The 19,811-nt window shown below is 36.8% G+C and overlaps 2 protein-coding genes across 2 annotated transcripts; both read right to left on the bottom strand.

The window, feature by feature from the left end:
• Positions 1-1,617: 1,617 nt before the first annotated feature.
• Positions 1,618-12,939, bottom strand: HELRODRAFT_173369 (hypothetical protein; the record flags this gene model as incomplete). Its single annotated transcript, XM_009019980.1, has 17 exons — positions 1,618-1,871; positions 2,060-2,469; positions 2,765-4,802; positions 4,970-6,223; positions 7,591-8,275; positions 8,417-8,788; positions 8,993-9,148; positions 9,525-9,749; positions 9,920-10,247; positions 10,448-10,576; positions 10,726-10,871; positions 10,974-11,320; positions 11,523-11,702; positions 11,795-11,854; positions 12,015-12,223; positions 12,412-12,658; positions 12,786-12,939. 17 exons carry the CDS (start codon positions 12,937-12,939, stop codon positions 1,618-1,620), a joined length of 7,194 nt encoding a protein of 2,397 aa, XP_009018228.1.
• A 953-nt stretch (positions 12,940-13,892) lies between these two features.
• Positions 13,893-16,203, bottom strand: HELRODRAFT_99952 (hypothetical protein). The gene is made up of 6 exons (XM_009019979.1): positions 16,048-16,203; positions 15,763-15,820; positions 15,418-15,561; positions 14,731-14,964; positions 14,544-14,662; positions 13,893-14,381 (listed from the first exon to the last, which is right to left on the bottom strand). Exons 1-6 carry the CDS (start codon positions 16,153-16,155, stop codon positions 14,298-14,300), a joined length of 747 nt encoding a protein of 248 aa, XP_009018227.1. The 5' UTR covers positions 16,156-16,203; the 3' UTR covers positions 13,893-14,297.
• Positions 16,204-19,811: the final 3,608 nt, after the last annotated feature.

The following is a 19,811-nucleotide window of genomic DNA, read 5'->3' as shown; positions in this document are numbered from 1 at the left end:
CTATGTAAAGAATTTTAGAAAAAAAAATAATAACGATATATATAGCTCAGAAAGCTATACTTGTGCCTTATAAACGCATAAGCCAATGTACGCGCGTGTGGGTATGTATACATGTCTATAGATTTACACAAATGTATGTTTGAATTCATGCGAATGTATGTATGCGTGCGTGTGTAATGTATACAAGCTTATACATAAATGTACACATACGCGTTACTAGATTGTATATAGACGACCTTTTTTATTTCACCACTACCATCTTCAACATTGAAATGATTATATAGTTAGCCAACCAAACATCTCAATGTTTATAATTGTATATATTTACATGTATGTATGTATGTATGTGTGTATGTATGCATGTATGTATGCATGTATGTATGCATATATGCCTGCTCTGATGTCTTTCTGCTTGGTATGTGACCGTTGGATAAATGGATAGATGGATTAATTGTAATAACAAATAAATACAAAAATCAATAAACTAAACTTATTAATTATTTATTTAATTTTAAATTAGTTATTTTGAGAGTAAAAAATCTTCAAACACACATCTTCAACAACCATTTAGGTAGAAATGAACTCAATCCCATAAGAACCATTTATACACACACACACACACCCACAGACATACACATGTATATATATATATATACATGTATATATATACACACATGTATATATATACACATATATATATATATATATATATATATATATATATATATATATATATATATATATATATACATAGTGGTAATAGTAGTGATGACCATGACGATAATGATGATAACAATAATGATAATATAAAAGCAACATTAATAAGGTTCACAGCAATAATTACAATGAAAATAAACACACGCACGCACACACACACACACAAATACAAATATACATACACAAACACATATATACGAAGAATTTGAAAAAGAGACGGAAAAAATGATGAATCATCTTCGTTGTCTTCCTCATCACTGTCACCACCACACAATCATTCATCACCATCCCCATTCACCATCAATATACTCACGAGTTACTTTTATTATTATTATTATCATCATCATCAACAAAACCCACGTAACTATTATTACTATTCTTAGCAGGCATGCTACTATTGTCTTTCCTAGCGCCTGGCTTATTATTTCTATTATTATTATTATTATTATTATTTCCAAATTTTTTGTAGTGTGTAGTAGCAGTAGTAGTAGTGGTAGCAGAAGTAGCTTCGCTACCTTCAGAAGCAGTTTCCCATTCCTCGTTATGAACCTCTGCGTGTATTTTGACTTTGTTGTCTGATTGGTTGGTTGGTTGGTTGATTGTTAGGTTGGTTGGTTTGTTTTTGTTTAATTGACTGATTGACTGAACTGTCAATCATCTAAAATGCTGAATAGAGAAAGATATTTGTTCATTCCTGGCTGTCATAATGTATTTCATAATGTATCTCATTCACTAAAAGATCAACTAAAAACTGTAAAATTATCAATCAATCAACCAGCCAGCCAGCCAACCAACCAGCTAACCAACCAGCCAGCCAGCCAACCAACCAGCTAACCAACCAATCAACCAACCAGCCAACTAACCAACCAACCAATAAAAACACACATCAATCAATAAACTTCATTTACTATTGGAGCTGAACTTCTCACTTCTTGCACCTCCACTAAAAAAATGACCACCACCAGTAACGCCACTGCTATTCGATGGCGCCATCTTACCACCACCGCCACCACCGGCAGCAGCGGTAGTAGCAGCAGCAGCGCCACTTTTTATACCGGGTCTGTAGTAGTGGTGGTTGTAGTGCCTAGGTTTGTGCAGCTGAGATGATGAAGACGAGGATAGCGACGACTCTTTAGCTGCCGACTCACTAGATCCTAAAAAAGTATTTTGTCATAATTAATAATTACATTAGAAATTATAAAAAAAATCATGATAATAACTTCAAGAGTTATGATGACAGACAAGTTTTCAACACTCCACAACAAGGCCACAAACAGCAGCAGCATCGACAAATGATAAATTGAAAATAATGAGAAAAAAAAAGAAAAAAATCAGTATTGACTTTTGTTACTGGAGATGTTTTCATCTTTACTAGATGCACCACCAACACTCGCACCATCACCGACGTCGTAATTCTTGCTACCCTGAGCAGTTTTACCACAGTTGACAGCATTGACCTCATCTACAGTAGAAGAGTTATTGTTAACGTTTCCACGACCGACACCACCGCCACCACAACTACCACCGGAAGCCGCATTAGCAGCAGCAGACTGCGATGAAGAAGTCAATTTTTCTACCACATTTTGCTGTTTCAAGTCTTCTGTCGAATGAGTTTTCTTCATTTCTGATCTTCTTCCTCCACCTCCTCCAGTTGCTCCTGACCTAGCCCCCCTACCGCTGCTGTTGACGGGGTTTGCCACACCTCCGCCTCGAGTGCTACCGCCCCTAACAAATTCTCGGCCGGCTGCATACCTGTATCTTAATGTTGTTGATTACAATCAATCAATCAATCAATCAATCAATCAATCAATCAATCAATCAATCAATCAATCAATCAATCAATCAATCAATCAATCAATCAATCAATCAATCAATCAATCAATCAATCGACAAAATTGATTACAATCAATCAATCGATCGATCGATGATCAATGAATCAATCAACAAATCAATCGAACAAATAAAAATTTCATTCTTAGCACCAATAAATGATGTCACAGTGGAGACACTTAACTCAATTCAAATCAATTTGAAAACGAAAACTAACTTTAATTCAGCATGAGTATTTTCATATCTGTCATTGCTATTGCTGTACCTCTCAGAGACGCCAGCCCCACCACCACCACCACCACCGCCTCCTCTACCACCAATTTTGTTGGATCTTGACTTTTCAACTCCACCCCTCCCAATGTTACTGGAAGCAGTAGCAGCAGCAGCAGCAGCAGTAGCACTATTAGAAGAAGCAGAAGTATTCTTCTCAAGGACGGCACTACTTTTGTTAGTATCTTTAGTGAAACTACTGCATTCGTCAAATGGTTTATTAGAACTGTTTTTCTCTGAAAAATTTTTAGCACTTCCGTCAGCAATGTTAGATGGTGTTGCTGTGCCGCTGATATGATTGCTGTCGTTGTCAAATTTCTTGCCAACAACGTTTCCACCAGATTTGGATGCAGTGTTATCGCTGAGATGTTGCTGACTAGCTGGTATTTCTGCACCACGAGCATCCTTCGTCATCTTATTCCTGCTACTCGCATTGCCATCAAATGCCTTTTTCTCATTGCCAGGCATCCTTAGAGGTTTGTTGGTCTGGTGTGGCTGCTGTAGCTGATATTGTTGCTTCGATCTGAAAGAACCACCTCTGTTCGCATCAACAGGATCTCGTTGCTGTTGTTGTTGATGTTGTTTCTCAACACTGCTTCTACTGCTACTACCACCACCATCATCATCATTTGCAAACTTCTTGCCACCAGCTTTTTCATCGTGAAGGTCTCCGGTGTAATTTCTACTGCCTCCTCTACCTGCAACACCGCCAAATGAATCGGCATCGCACTCATCTCGATCACCAGCATGACAGTATGAACTTCCTTTTGATTTCGGTGGGACGTAAAATCTACCAGATGCTTTGCTTCCAGTGTCATGGGAATATTTCCGATCGTCATCTTCTCTCTCCTCTTCATAGGAGCACTGATACAACGGCTTGCTTGGTCTATATTTTGTGTGGTAACTCCTGTTGTCCATACTACCAGCTGGTCCTTCATTGCCCACAGCACCACTATCAGATTTGGATGCTTCTCTTGATTTGTTGCCATCATCCATCTTATCATCATTCTCCTTGGGTAGAAACTTCTCTTTGTAGTTTTCAACCTTCTCTGGACAGTTGCTCTCGTTCCCTCTTCTGCTGTTAACATAAGCGGTGCTGTTGCTATTGTTTCCACTACTACCCCCACCACCTGGAAAATTGCTGGTGAAGTTGTAGGTGTCTTTTCTTTGTCCTTCGTCCGTGCGACCAGCCGACGGTTTGTTCCACTTGCGACTACCTCCAGGGTAACTTTTGGAATTGTAATAATCATACCTCTGGTCTCTATCGTCTTCGTAATTGGAGTAGTAGTAATCATCTGAGTAGTCGTAGTCGCAGTGCTCCTTCTTATATTGTTTCACAGTCTCTGGCTCTCTCCTCCTACTGACGTCAAAGTTAGCCGATGGTTTCTTCTTATTGTACGATGAATCGGTTCTTGAATCGCTAGTACTAGCGTCTTTTATGTTGTGGGCGCTGCTATCGACATTGATGTTACTTCTCATCTTGTTAGTCTCTTCTGAAATCTTACCGCATTCATCATCTAACTTTAGATTAAAGTTGTCTTGCCTGGCAGAAACTTCTTTCTGTGAAGAAATGTCGCTCTTTCCAACAACAACATTACCACTACTACAATTACTGCCAGTTGCGATGTTGTTTGTGGTAGGGTTATTCGCAGAAGCCGATGTAGTAGCTGTAGTAGTAGTAATTTTAGTTGTAGTAGAAGCAGATATGTTAGTTGTAGCAGGTCTCTGCTTCTTAAGACTGGTAAAATGGCTTTCATCGTGTTTGTTCTCATGTGCCTGGTCCAACGATATAGGAGGCGGATGACTTGATCGTGAATTTTGTTGCTGTTGCAATTGTTGTTGCCTTGAGTGTTGCTGGGATTGCTGTTGTCTAGCATGCTGTTGCTGTTGACGAGTTGTTTGATACGTCGGCTGGTGTCTGTCCGTGTTGCTGTTGTCTGTTCTTGCTGAATGTTGCTGTTGAGTCTGCTGTTTCTCCTCTGAATCTAAATAAAAAATTGAAAAAATTGATTTAGAAAAAAATACATATTCATCATACACATTAAAATAGTTATGACTGATTACAAATGGTACAAGCAGTTATATTGGTACTATGAAAACGCTATGGCGGGCTTATCATGAACGATATTATCAAAACCATAGAGCCACCTACCTCTCTTATCTCTGTTGCCATAGCAACCTCTGCCATCATCATTTTTATCTCCATCATTGTCATCCTCTTGGAGGTGGTGGTGGGGCGCAACATTTTTAGCGTCAACGTACTTCTTATAGATATCATCCTCGTAAAACTTCCTCCTAGCATACTCTTCCGCACCATCCCGATTGTGGCCATAATTCCTTGCATCTCCTCCACGAATGTTACTTCTCTTTGCATGATCCACCCTACCATGCTGCGGCTGCTGTGATGAGGTTCCTGGTCCTGCTGCTGCTACATTCTTATAATCATACAGCTGCCTACCGTTTTTCACAATTCTACGATCGCAGTCGTCGCCCTCCTCATCATTATACTCATCATGGGAATGACCTTTGACCTCTCTGGCCACATCTTTACGACGTCTATGGTAGTAGTACTCGTCGGCATGTTCCTCGCCGCCCACGTAGTAATCATTGTCATCGTCGAGATTATCATCGTACCTGATGCAGTCGCTACTTCTTTCATCATAGGTTTGTTGCCTGTGCTGCTGCTGGCTCCTGAAACCCTTTTCATGATTCCTACTCATGATTCTCTCAGTGGCAGACTGCAAGTTAGAAGTAACCACACTGCTACTGGTCGCATCTCTCTCTCTCACGTCCCTGGCTGCTGGTTCATTCTTTGAGGCGTCTGACCTCTCTGACTCACTCTTGTTTCTGTGAATAATGATCTTCCTCTCTTCTGGCTGCTGTTGAAAAGTTGGACGACTGCCGCCACTCATTTGTCTACTCAGTTGTGGTTGCTGCTGCTGCTGATGATGATAATCATCTCTTGGAGAGCATCCTTCATTGCCATCTTCACTCACATCATTGAAATTATTTCTCCTCGAGTGAGCACCACCAGCGTGGTTTCGACGACGTAGATCCATGACGTCACCACCATCATCATCGTCGTCCTCATCGCCATCCTTGATATTACCATTATCTCGACCCGTATTATTATCATCAGCATCGTCAACGATGACGTCATCATGCACCGTTCTCCTGTTCTTGCTTAAACCGGGTGATGAAGCTATTTCACTATCTCTCATCATCGTGGCTGGCGTCTTTACCGCAGCTGCTCCTCTGCCAGGGGCACCTCGGCCGCCCCCATGGTACCCTCCTTGCATGTAGGCTGGCTGAGGGGGGTATGGGGGGTAATAGTAACGAGTTGGTGGTGGGGCTTGCCCTAGCAGGGGCTTCTTGTGTATCACTACTGGATACATGCTCTCCAGGCCTGTGTGTTAGAGCAGTGAGGATGAATGAGTTTATTAGGATGATGTAGATGATGATGATGAGAATGGCGAAGAATATGAAGATGAAGGTAAAAATTCCAAGGGTGAAAATAATTACACAATAACTGTGATACACAGTTCTACTAACTTTATGTATTTTATTTGGCCATAACCATCAGTAACTATAATATTAAAACTATAGCAACTCAAATGTAAAGAAAAAAAAAAAATCTTGAAAGAAAGTGAATCGAGAATAAAAAAAAACAAACAAACGAAATGTACATTTGTTGCATGCCGGATAAATATGATTGATATGCAGCTTCTTGTAACATGGCATACGTATGCTATGCGTATGATAAACAAACAGATAAATGTTTTGAAAAATCTATACAAAGCATGCCTGTGATTGAATGTGGAAACCTTAACCAAGCATAGATTGTAAAACAACAACAACGTCAATTGCATTAAATTGCATACTACATACATATCATACACACATTCATTCATCACAAAATATTTATTTATCTAACTACAATTAACATAATATTTTCGGCAAAAATACCTCTGTTATGGCTATTTCTATAATTAATATCATTAGCCATAGTTGTAGTATTAGTATCATTATTATTATTACTATTGTTACTGTTGTTGTTCTTATTACTTCTAATCATTGTCATCCTATCAAACCCTTTGACACTACTCTCATTCACACAGTAGCCATTATTATGATTATTATTATTATTACTATTATTAATGTGAGTAGTAGTAGTAGTACTGTTACTATTATTACTATTATTATTATTATTATTATTCTTTTGGAAAGATGAAGTAGAGAATAGCGAAAATGAAGAAGGAAAAACAGATGATAAGGAGGATGGTAAAGATGATGAGGAGAAAGATGATGGTGGAGGGAGGGGCAATGATGATGATGATGATATTAGCAATGGCGCTTTTTTCATATCTAAGAATGGGCAGAAGGGAATTTTACAAATTAAATTGGTTTAAAATTGGGGTGGAAAAAATTCACCCCAAAAAAACCACAAAAAGGAATTGTATAAATTAGGAATTATTAGTTATTAGAATGGACATAGGGATAATGAAAACAAGGTAATAAGCAAACGAACATCAACAAAAACCAAGGAAACAAACATCAAACAAACACACAATACAAACAAACACACAATATAAACGAACATACAGTACAAACAAACACCCAATACAAACAATCCCATGAATGTGTTAGCCAGCCAAAAAAAATATGTTAAGTCAAGTATAATTTAAGCATTTCCAAAGCTTTGTAGTTGATAATTCAGTAAAAAAAATTATCAGAAAAATAAAAAATAAACTAAAAAATGGAAACAAAACCGACTTCCAGAATGTTCCAAATGACTTTTACTGGTGGGAGCCGTTTTGTTGCAACCTTCATTTGCTGCACTGACAACAGCAGCACCACCACCACTACCATGTTGTTCTTGTGGTAGCTGTGGCTGAAGAGGTGGTGGCATAAGGGGAGGTCTAGGTTGTTGCTGTGAGGGCATATTGGACCATCTGTGGTCGTACGAAGGCCCCCACAAGCCACCAAATGAAGAATTTGAGGTCAATGGAGATGAAGGCTGTGGCATTCTCACAGGTGGTGTGTCTAAGAAGTTTGAAGGTGTTGTTGGTGTTGTTGTGGTTTGTTGTGGTATAAGACAAGGATTTGAATCTGGTCTTCTTTGCTGCTGCTGCTGTTGTTGTTGTTGGGGGGGCATGTACTTTTGCCCTTGAGTGTATTGTTGCTGATGTTGAGGCATCATACGTGGCTGATGTAGTTGCTGCAATTGATGATGGGGATAGTCTTTATCCAGTTGCGAGATGGCGTGTTGTGAAATTGATTTGTTGATGGTTCGCATGTTGCTGTCATTGTTGTTTGCGTTGTCTGCCATGTGCAGTGAAGAATTTATTGATGATGATTTAAGTTGTTGCAGTTGCTGCTGCTGATACTGTTGTTGAGTGGATGTCAAATCAGTATTTGAGACTGAAGATTTGTTGTTGCTATTATTGTTGAAGAGTAACTGAAAGAAAAGTTAACGCATAAAATCATATATAACCATCACATATTTTAAAACTGAGATGAAACAAACAAACCAATCAGCCAATTATTCAAGACTTCTTGACAAAAAAATGTAACAAATCAACCTCCCCCATCAGCCCACCTTATTATTAGGTTCTTTTTCGACACATGCTCCATCATAGTTGCCTCTAGCTTCCACACTATGAACATCAACATCATCTAATCTTCTCAGCTCCTGCCTGTAATTCCCGCTTTTCCATCTATCAGGATCGACATTATCGTCATCTTTAGTACGACGTAGGCTAACTTCCATGTCGTCGTCGTCTTCGTAATCATAATCGCCCCGACCTCCGTACAGATTCGAAGTTTTGTTAGCGATGTTGTACCTGCCGTCGTTACTGACGTTATTGTTGCTACTGCTACTGGTTCGATATGGCTTGGGATTGTTGTCGTCGATGGTGTTGTAGTTAGCGGGTGCTGCTGTGTTGGAGCTACTAGATAGGCCTGGTGGTGGCTGATTGATTGGTTGGTTGGTTGGATAAAGAAATGATCAGTGTTAAGAATGTGTGTTGAATGATGAATAAAACAGAAAACTGGAAGAGTCATGAAAAAAAATTATCGAAATTTTTATATTCAATTGTTTTCTAAATGACCATTTAAAAACTTTAAAACAGAGTGAAATTTCAAAAGCAATGAAGAACAAAACACATAAACCAACAGGCGGTCTTCTGCTATAATGTTGTGGCTGTTGCAGCAGCTGCTGTAGCTGGTGGTGCTGCGAAGCAAATTGCGACTGGGGTTGATCGCGTGGATGGTGCGGCATGCGTGGATGCTGTTGAGTGGGCAGACCGTGCTGATCGGAGGACCACTGTTTCTGTTGTAGTTGGATTGTTGTGCAACATCAATGACATTAATAAAAAAAAACAAATCAGAAAAAACATTAACGAGCCATCCATAACAACACTTTTTAACCAAATACCAGCCTCTAAAGCAGAAATGAAAGAGACAAACGACAACAGACAACATCATTAGCAACACAAACTTATTTCATCTTAGTGCATGTGAATTTATCTGCATACATAGTAAGAGTAACAAAGAAGAAATATAACTTATGAGAAAATATATATATATATATATATATATATATATATATATATATATATATATATATATATAGAAAAACACACTCACACATGCACAAATACAGATTAACACACACGCACACACAACAGCATCAATATCCATCCAACCTCATAGTATTCATTATTGTGTGGTTGCCTGTTACCAGCACCACCACCATGGTAATAACCACCAGTGGTAGTGGCAGCTTCAGGCATGATGTTGCTCTGCCTCAATGGTGGAGCAGGCATTCTATTAACTTCACCACCACCACCACTACTACCACTGCCGCTACCACCACCGACGGCTGTGTTACTACTACTGCTACAAATCCCATCTTTTCTCCCTGCATACTGCTAGCAATGGAATAGAAATGCATGTGAATGTAGAGATATTAATGCAAAGATAAGAAGTAAATATTAATCTGAAAACACGGAGGACCATAAAAATTGATTAGACAATTGCTTATACGGACGGAAATGAAATAGAGAAATGAAAAAAAACATCTCAGCCTCACTATACTAACACTAGGCTCACAACTTTTTGAATGTTCCAGCAGCAATGGCGACTGGCCGGGGACAGTAGATGCAGTAGAAACACCCAACTTCAACGGTTCCTCACTCTTCCAATCTCTCTCCAGATGACCAGAGCTACCTCCTCCCATCTTAGATGATGTCAATGTTTTGCTAGTAGCAGTAGTGCCAAACTTGGGATGCTGCTGCTGCTGCTGTAGATTGTCATTTGACTTTTGGGAAGTCTTTCCATTATCCTCATCATCGCTGAAGACCAGTTTCTCAGAGTAGTCGACATTGACATTTCCTCGAGCCCAGACTTTATCTTCTGATATCTTCAGTCTGTTATTTTTTTTTCAAATACAAAACTGTTCAAAACATCTGACAGATAGTTAAACAGATTTTATCAACTCTAGCAAATAACCAGTGAAGAACTAGCTCAACCAATGATTACATCAACCAAATAAGCAGGCAACTACCAATCAAAAATCACTAATAAAACCGGCCCCTGATACAAAAACAATGCAGACAAAAACAACAACCTATCAAAGAGCTCTAGATCTTTCTCCTTCACAACAGACGTCTTGAGTGACGGTATCCTTTTTGATGGTTCCTCCATCCTATCACTCATTTGATGATGATGGGGGTGTGGATATGGCCCTGGCGGGTAACTGATAGAGGGGGGGGGGGTATAAAATAAATGAATAACCAAGAGATTGGCACTGGTAGATAAATTAAATTGCCTATAAAATATCAAACAAGGGTGTGTTAGTTTAGATGAATGTATGTGTTCATGTAGAAAAGAGACTCAAATTCCTACTTGAAATCATGATGAGGCGCCATAAAAGGAGGAGGGGGAGGTCTGAATGCACCAGGGGGGCCCCTGCCTCTCATTGGAGGAGGTGGGGGTATGAAATTCGGATAGCCGGAGGACGTTGGAGATGGGTGGAAACCCGGTCTGTATGGCTGAAAAAATTGAATATTTAAACTAAATCAATAAAAAATTATCAATAAAAAGTTGTAAATCATTAAAATAGCATATTTTCTGTTTCGTTTTTAAGAGCCAACCGTTGGAGTTGAATAAGAGATACTAACATAAGGAACAGGAGGCATGACATGTCTCGAAGGATGATGTGGTGGGTAGGGGTGGGGTCCAGGAGGGTGCATCATCACTCCTCCATCAGTCCCTCTGCAGGGCCCCATAAATGGAGGAGGTGGTGGATAGTTGTGCTGCATTCTGCCCACACCCAAAGGTTGTTGGGGCATTGCAAGGACTGGAGGGTGACCAGTGTAGTCTGCTGATTGTTCGTGTTGCTTCTTGTTGGGGTCGACAGCTTGTGGGCTTGGAGATCGAGACTGGGGAGTTTGAGAAGGGCCCACCACCTTTCCACCTCCATCTCTCCAGCTTGCCAGGTCTGTCGTCGGAAGAAATTGAATGTTTTTTAAATAACTCATTGCAGTGAAATAACAGTCTTTCAATGCAAAAAGTTCTACCAGATAGAAATTGTGAGAAAGAAAATTTTTTACAAAATCTACAGACCTTTCGAAGTCAAGACTAACTAATTTATTAATATAAATAAAACAAAAATCAACAGCAATGGCAGAAAAATATCTAACTTTGAGGTTTTAGACTTGGCCCTAGCCCACTTGACTTTTCTCTGGGCTCTGCCCCTGTTCTCTTGACCTCTGACTGACCGGCCATTGCCAGCGATGTTGCAGTAGTTGCAGCTTTTCCTTCTGCAGTCAACTCTGGAAAGTCCTCTTGCAGAGAAAATGATTTGTGATCTAAGTAGTGTCCTGATTTAGGGATAATATGGTGAGAATGATGATTCTTCGCTAATATATTTAATCTATTCATTCATCCGATTTCATCCATTCAGTCAACTCACTTCTTCCTCCAGATGTAATGTCGCTCCAGAGTACCCCTGCCTCCCCCGCAGTCATGTGACCTGGATGTGATGACATCATCATTCCAGAGGTACCAATCTCTGACGTCTGCAGAGATTATGTAATTATTTTATTACATGTATTTATATTTGTAGAATGACTGAGAAAGAATGGATAATTTCTTGTCTGATGATCAGAAAAAGGGTAAAATGAGAAGAGAACCTGACGATGCAGTGATGCATTTCCTACCAGCTGCTGCTGCGAGGACTTCTGGGCCGACGTCATCGTCGTCGTCATCATCATCATCGATGCTTGTCCTGCAACTGATGATGCTGATGCTGGCGATGTTACTGATGAACCTGGGAATGAGTTGTTGGTCATCATCATTGACATCATTGATGGTGGTGTCATCTGTTTCTCTTCTTTCCATCCTATTGAATTAATTTTAACATCGTGAATGATGATGATGGTTGGTGCTTAAAATGGAAAACAAGAACAAGCCACACACAAATGCATTATCATAATCACGTAGTCACATTTGCCTGAAGCTTTTTTAAATTGAAAAAAAAAACTAAACACTAAATAAGGATTACTAAGATCAAAAAATCAAAATGCTAACTGTAGCAAAAAACAATAGAAACCTGATAAAGTAGACAAACTATTGTTGATGTTATTGGTACTTTGGATATTACCGGACGCAGTTGATGTCACAATGTTACTTCCTTCTTTACTTTGCTGCTGCTGTTGTTGTTGTGATGTGTTTGTTGAGCTGGTCAGGCTTTTGATGCTAGGGAGATTAGCTGGAGGTGGCATACGACGAACACTCTGAACTTTGCCCAACACTTGTAACCCATGCTGTCTTGTTGCTGTTTGATTGAAAATTTTTTTCCGGAGAACTAGAAAATATAAAATTGTACTATCAACAATAAATAACTATTAAAGTGAAAACATAAACAATTTTGATAAGATGGAATAAAAGTAAACTCAACAAACTTGTATTTGCTTTAGGAGGTGATGCATTTGAACCCTTGTAAATAGTGTTTATATCAATGCCTTTAAACTTGGTCGACTGCTTTTCATTCTTTGACGTTGTTGATGAGTTTGTCGTGTTCGTTGTTGATGTTGATGATGAGAGTACTGATGACATGATGTTAAAGGGAACATTGAATTTTTATTCTTTTCAATACCCTATGAACGGTCCGTGTGCTCTGCAGTGAAAAAGAACACATATATTATGGAAAAAATTACATTTTAATTTTTATAAAATAATTCTTTTATTACCAGATTTTACATTATAATGCAAAGAATTGCATTTGATTTTTTTCAATACAATTTAGTTTTTTAGAATGTAACTAACAGAAAAATTAAAATTTGTTAAAATTAAATGTAATGTAAAGTTAAAATGCTACAACAAAAATAGATCACAAGATATGAATTATTAATGTGACAGACATTTGTAAAAAAAATGAGTCAAGAAACACTGAAGGAGCTCTCTCACCAATCATAAAACTACATATTCATACCTATGCTAATTGAATAAAAATTTACCTAAAACAATAATGGTTTATAAACTATTAGCAGCGCCATGTTTTATTAGGGAGAGTAATGACCATCAATGAACAAAGGAAAAACGTACTAACAAAACAACGGGTCCGTCGCAAGTGGGTCTGGTTGAAATCGTGAAAATCCGACAAAAAATTAAATAACTTAAATCGTTTAATAAGTTAATCTTCAACTAATTTACGTCCGCCGCTCTCTCAAAATACGAAATAATCCGAACCGTCAATGGAGTCCGATGAATCCTTCAATATAAGCAACTTATTTTAAATATTTTAAAATGGCGTCAGTGATGCTACAAACAGCCACACTCAATTCAATCAAGCAATTAATCAACCAACCAAGCAATTAAATCAATCAATCAATCAAGGAAGTAAGCAATTAAATCAATTTGTAAAATTGATTTAATTGTGGAAATTATTGAAGAAATAATTTAGATTGAGACTAAATAAACATATTATTTTTAGGTATTATATATTTGAATTCCAACACAAGATGAAACAATACCAAATTTTATAAAAGTGAGTAGAGTAGAATAAAAATACGAAACAGTATTAATTTTTATAAAAGTACATGTTTTCCATATTTCAATTCCAACACATAATACTGACGGAGGTATATGATTACAGATTTGAAATATGTAAACTATACATATTTAAAATATTAATAGTCAATATAAGATATGATTATTAGATAGATGACAGACATGATGTTAACATTCATATAATAAATTAATAAGTTAAGATCATTTCAATTGGAGATTTGAAAACTTTATTGAAAAATGTCACCAAATGACTGTACACAAACCTATAAAATTTGAAATACACAAATTTACATAAAAACTGATAGTAAAAATTATAGACATTAAACTATCGCTAATTACGTTTCAACTGACAAGCTGATTGATGAAATTTTAAAACGATGTTCGTCGTTATTGCTGCCTTTTGATCATTGTTGGTCTTGTTGCTCCACAAATGTTGCCAACGTGTTGTCTTCTACGGCTATTACTATACATTCCACACCATCGAGACCCTTGTTTGAAAAAAATTACACGATTTTTATATATATATGGGATCATTAAACAACATATACTGATAGTAATTAACTTTTAATTTGATTTTATAGTTGTCTTATTCTAGTCTGTAGATCATATTTTATATTAATTATTTTATTTCAATCATTTCAGCTTCCTACCTTTTTAGTCTTGATGAGTTTATGATCTTTGAATTCAACGAGCTGGGTCCTCAGAGTGGGTTCTGAATTGACCAGGAAGGCCTCTCTGCACTTCAAGTAGAGATCAGGGAACGCAATGCCTGGTGAGATGGAGAAAGAAAGAATCAATGTATCTAGTAATCAACTGATTCACTACAAGTCAACCAACCTTGATATCCGTGTTCACTTTTAGCCTCGAGTTGGTACTTGGAAATTAGAATAAATATTCCTCTGGCATTTGGTGTGAGGCTTTTCATAACGTGCGTCAGTGAACTGAGCACCAACACTCCGGATTGTTGTACTAGGATGGAGTTTTCGTAAGACGTCTCCATTGAGTATGTCTCGAATGTTGTACAGTCGAACCAGACCCAGTTCAGTTGGCTCATCTTGTTGTGGTCCCACACTGTATAAATATGAAAAAATTATTATAAAATGATACATTATACAAGCATATGGATATGAATTATATATATTCATGTTAAGTCTGCATCTTTCTGAGTCTAGCTGCTGATTTCTCTACGGCATCTATCCTAATCTTGAGTAATCTCTTCCAGTGCCACTCAGCCTGGTCTCCATTTTTGACTTGTTTGACATCCATCTATCATTTTTTCAATAACAAATATTACGTACAAAATATACAAATGTGTATATATTCATGGCTTGCTTGTAACCAAATCCTAACCAATCCTTCTCAGTGTTGCTCAAACCCATACATTTTTTTGGGGATCGTTAATATTTATATAAATTACATACTGTATATATATATATATATATATATATATATATATATATATATATATACATACTTGGTACACAAATACATACACATCATACAAATACAGAAAATGCAACTTACATAGTGGCGCATTTATATGGTCAATAGTAGCAATGATGTGTATGCCTTTAATGGTGCACAGCAGACTAAATGTGTTCTGTATTTTCTCATTTCTTAGGCATGTACCATCAATATTGTTCAGCAGTATAAATACATCAGGATTGCCTGATTGTGTGATTGATTGATTGTGTGATTGATTGATCGATTGATTGATTATAAATTAACAGATTGACGACATGACTGATTGATAATATTTCGCGGTTTATTTAGAATAAGTTTGATGAACCGAGTTATGAATGATGTTTATTAGTTACAAACAACTGACTGAAATTTAAACATTTAAAATAAACTAACAAATCAATGCACTAGCAAACCAACCAACCAACCAGTTAGCTAACCTCTTTCCAGAAAAATTTTCTTGACCCTATCAACCTGGTCAGAGGCTGAGGCAGGCAACGTCACGTCACCACAATCCAGAGACTCACATAGAGCCAGCATTATCTGAAAAGTCACACACACATACACACACACACATACACAAACACACGCACACATACACACACACAAAAATTCGTATTTAGATGTATATAAACGAGCAAACAAAATATTTCACAAAATAAATTATTTAATATAGCATGACAATCTTGAAACCAAAAAAAATTTAAAAATCAGTAAACTGACAGATTTTAATGTGAGGCTGGGAAAGAATCCATTAACAACGATGCATGTATAATCACTGAGAAGCTGCTGTCTCATCATTTCAAGCAGCTTTGCTTTCGAACCAAGGCCATGAAGAAGGATGTTGAAGTTCTGGCTGAATGAGTGAGTGAATGAGGGAGTGAATGAATGAGTGAATGAGGGAGTGAATGAATGAGTGAGTGAATGAGTGAGTGATTGAATAATGAAAATAATATTCCAAGCATCAAAGGCAATACTTACGTCATAAGAACCATCCAACGTTCAAATAGGCAGGACCATTTCTCATATAATCTCTTCCTCTCAACTCGATACAGGAATTCAAACTCGCCTAATATCCTCACTACCTCTGATGGTTCCATCTTTGGCACCCCCAATCTCGAGAGAGTTCTATCAGATGTCGACGACAAGGATGTTGAAGATGATTTTCTCGAAGTCTGGTGGTGCTGCTCAAAATAATTCTCTGCTGATTCTTTGGTCACCTGATTGTTAATGGGTTGTTGTTGCTAGTTATGCCAGTGGAGTTCCGCGTTAGTTAGCTTCCAGTTTAATTTTTCGATTCTTCTAATGGTAGATTGTAAATCATTGTCAAGTTTCTTGAGTTCATTCAAAACCAGAATTTTTATTTAATCTAAGCATGATAGAACAGAAAAGCTTAAAGGCTTGAAATAAACAAAAATTTTAATTTTGAACTCAAGAAACTTAACAATGATTGATTTACGATCTACCATTAGAAAAATTAAACATTTCTGACAGTCATAATCCAGTATACATACATACATACATACATACCTGTCTGTGCGAAGCGTTTAACATATATTAAAGCTGAATCAGGATATGATTATTACTTCCCTATAGTTCTAATCAATTATGGGTTCATATATACATACATACATACATACATACATATATAAATTTTTACAATATTCTGTAAATTCTATTTGCAGCATGGATTCGGAAAATAAGTTTATTTTGAATTTTAATAAACTAAATGTTCTCCTAAAAACTTTAGTGAAAAAAATCGAAAAAACGAACAACAAACATATTAACGCCAAACATTCGGTAGAATTTATAGAATATTGTAAAAATTATGGTCTTTTACCGACACACACACACACACACACACACACACACACACACACACACACACACACACACACACACACACACATATATATATATATATATATATATAAAAACCAGAATATTGTCATTGTCTTTAGCTGTGTTGTCAGCCTTCTTCAACTTTCCCTTGGTTCTTCGTGCTCCAACCAGAGAAGGAGAAAGTGACTTTTTACTTAATGATGTTTTAGATGAAGATGATGGTGTCAGTGACGATTTTGATGACGGAGTCATTGTTATGTCTGTGTTGAGTGCTGTGTTTCTATTCTTGGTCGGGGTTTTTGTTTTGTCTTGATCTCTGCTACCCTCATTGTTGTTACTATCTCCCTCTTCGTCATTCGTGACGTCATCCTCTTCATCTTCATCGTCATCGTCATCTAGATCTGTGTCTAACTCGTCCGATGAAGAGGACCCTAAACGAAATAGTGATAAAAATTGTGATGATAATGTTAAAATTGAATGTCATTATTGATAAAATTATGAAAAAATCTTTAATTTAAATTTTGCCCTACCAACAAAAGCAGCAACAAATACCTTCAGCCTGCAGTCTCTTCCATATTCTCTGTGGTGTCTTCCTAAGTTTTGTTGATCTTGTCGGTGTAGTAGCTTTTGTAGTTGGTGTTGTTGTTTTCGTTGGTGATGACATTAATGCAGTTGTTTTTGCTGTCGTGGCTTGGAATGTTGGCCGATCACAAGTAGCTGAACTAAGTCTCAGGGGTCTTTTAGTCTTTGATGTTGAAGTTGTTGTTGCTGTAGTTGCTGTAGTTGTTGTTGCTGAAGTTGTTGTAGCTGGAGTTTTCATTAATGAAGAGTTACCTAGATCATCATCATCTGTAATTGAATCATAATTAATTCTCATTATTTTCATAAAAATAAATGAAAACATCATCCTATCATCATCATTCTTGTAACAGAATCAATCACATTATTAATATCATTAGTGTTATTGGCATTGGTCACAGTTGTTAGCATCCATTTGCTGAGTCTAGCCCTGGCACCCATCCATGTTTACCATCATTATCACCTTCATCATCATCATCTTCATCACCTTCATCTTCATCACCATCATCATCACCATCGCCATCACCATCACCATCATCATCACCATCATCACCATACTGACCGAAAAAATGTACTACACTTCTCCTTGAAGATGGTGTCTTCTTCAGAATGGAGCGAGGAGTTCCAAGGTTCGTCTTGCTCTCGTTGCTGTTCTCATTTTTTGGAGTCGATGGCAAGTGAGGATTAAAATCCACTTTTGAAAATCTTCTCAATGGCGTTCTTGGGACTGTTGAGCCAGCTGCTGCTGTCATATTTGGGAAATTTGTTTCCGTTGTTGCTTGGCGTAGTGCCGGCAGTTGATCTACTGGTAAGATGGTGTTGTTGTCGTTGTTGTTGTTGTTGTCTTGATGGAGATGCTGGTGATCTCTGCTCACAATTTCACTGGCTGGTTGTAATTAGATTCGATGAAAACCAAGGTTTGAAATGTAAAATCTGATTCAAATAAACTTCAACCAATCAATATGACATCTCACCGACTATCCAAACAAAAAATTCACAAATTCAAATTTTGAAAATATGTACATTGGCAATAAAACTGAACGTCAAAATTATCGAATAAATAAATCAGGAAACCAAATCAATTGAATAAAAAAAATTAACCTCTTCTTTTCAACTTCACCATCTTGTTGGGAACTTTGAAGCCGAACATGTCAACGCCAAGAAGATCACTGCAACCACCACTGCTACTACTATTAACTAGGTTATAACATTATTTATTCATTAATTTATTACTTAACTATATATTTATTTAATTATTAAATTAATTAATTTATTTATTAATTACAGTTTTAACATTATTTTATAATATATGTTGTTATAAAAAGTTAATTCATTAGGCCTGCCAAATCACTTCAGACTAAGAAAAATTAATTTTATTATTATTTACGAAATATTTAATAATATTTCATAATAATTTGAAAAAAGAATAATTTAGAATAATAATATAAATTAATAAAAAATTTAAATATGAAATAAAAATACCGAAAATTATAAATAAATGCAAATAGATGACAATCAAAATGCCATTATTATTGTTACTGGTATAATTGTAATAACAGTACCTGATAAAATAATTCTGGAAAAATTCTGAATTCTAAAAAAACCTTGAAAAATTCTTGAAAAATATCAACCAAACCATTAAGATGTTTAGACGGGGTGGCAACGTCGTCAGCATCCACCAGCATATCGTCTGCTTTTAAATTCTCACCATCTTCACACTCATTTCCTCCAATCTTGGAATGTGATTTTGTTGGGACATGACTGATTCTTTTTTCTGGAAAATGTTTAAAATGTGCTTGGGAAAAGCTAGCAAATGTAAATACTTGGAAAAAGTTAGCGAATGTTCAGTATAAACTTTAATTTAAAATTTAAATTAAAGTTTATTTATTTAAACTTTAAATAATGTTTAATATCAATATTTAATTTTTGAATGAATGTTGAAAAAAATTTACAGATTTATTTAGAATTAGGTAATTTCCTTTATTTCTATTGGAATTGAATTACTGTAAATGTAATTCATTTACATTTATAGTAAT

Source organism: Helobdella robusta, assembly GCF_000326865.2.
Source record: "Helobdella robusta unplaced genomic scaffold HELROscaffold_26, whole genome shotgun sequence".
NCBI lineage: Eukaryota > Metazoa > Annelida > Clitellata > Rhynchobdellida > Glossiphoniidae > Helobdella > Helobdella robusta.
The sequence above is the reverse complement of the archived record's forward strand: the minus strand, read 5'-3'. Positions and strand labels throughout refer to the sequence as shown.

Bases quoted from the DNA above. Each gene is read 5' to 3' on its own strand.
- HELRODRAFT_99952 (XM_009019979.1), bottom strand. From the start codon at position 16,155: ATGATGAGACAGCAGCTTCTCAGTGATTATACATGCATCGTTGTTAAT. The intron at 15,562-15,762 runs GTGCATTGATTT...TCACACAATCAG, and splicing joins GTTGGTTGGTTGGTTTGCTA to GCAATCCTGATGTATTTATA. The intron at 14,382-14,543 runs GTAGGAAGCTGA...TTTTCAAACAAG, and splicing joins AACTCATCAAGACTAAAAAG to GGTCTCGATGGTGTGGAATG.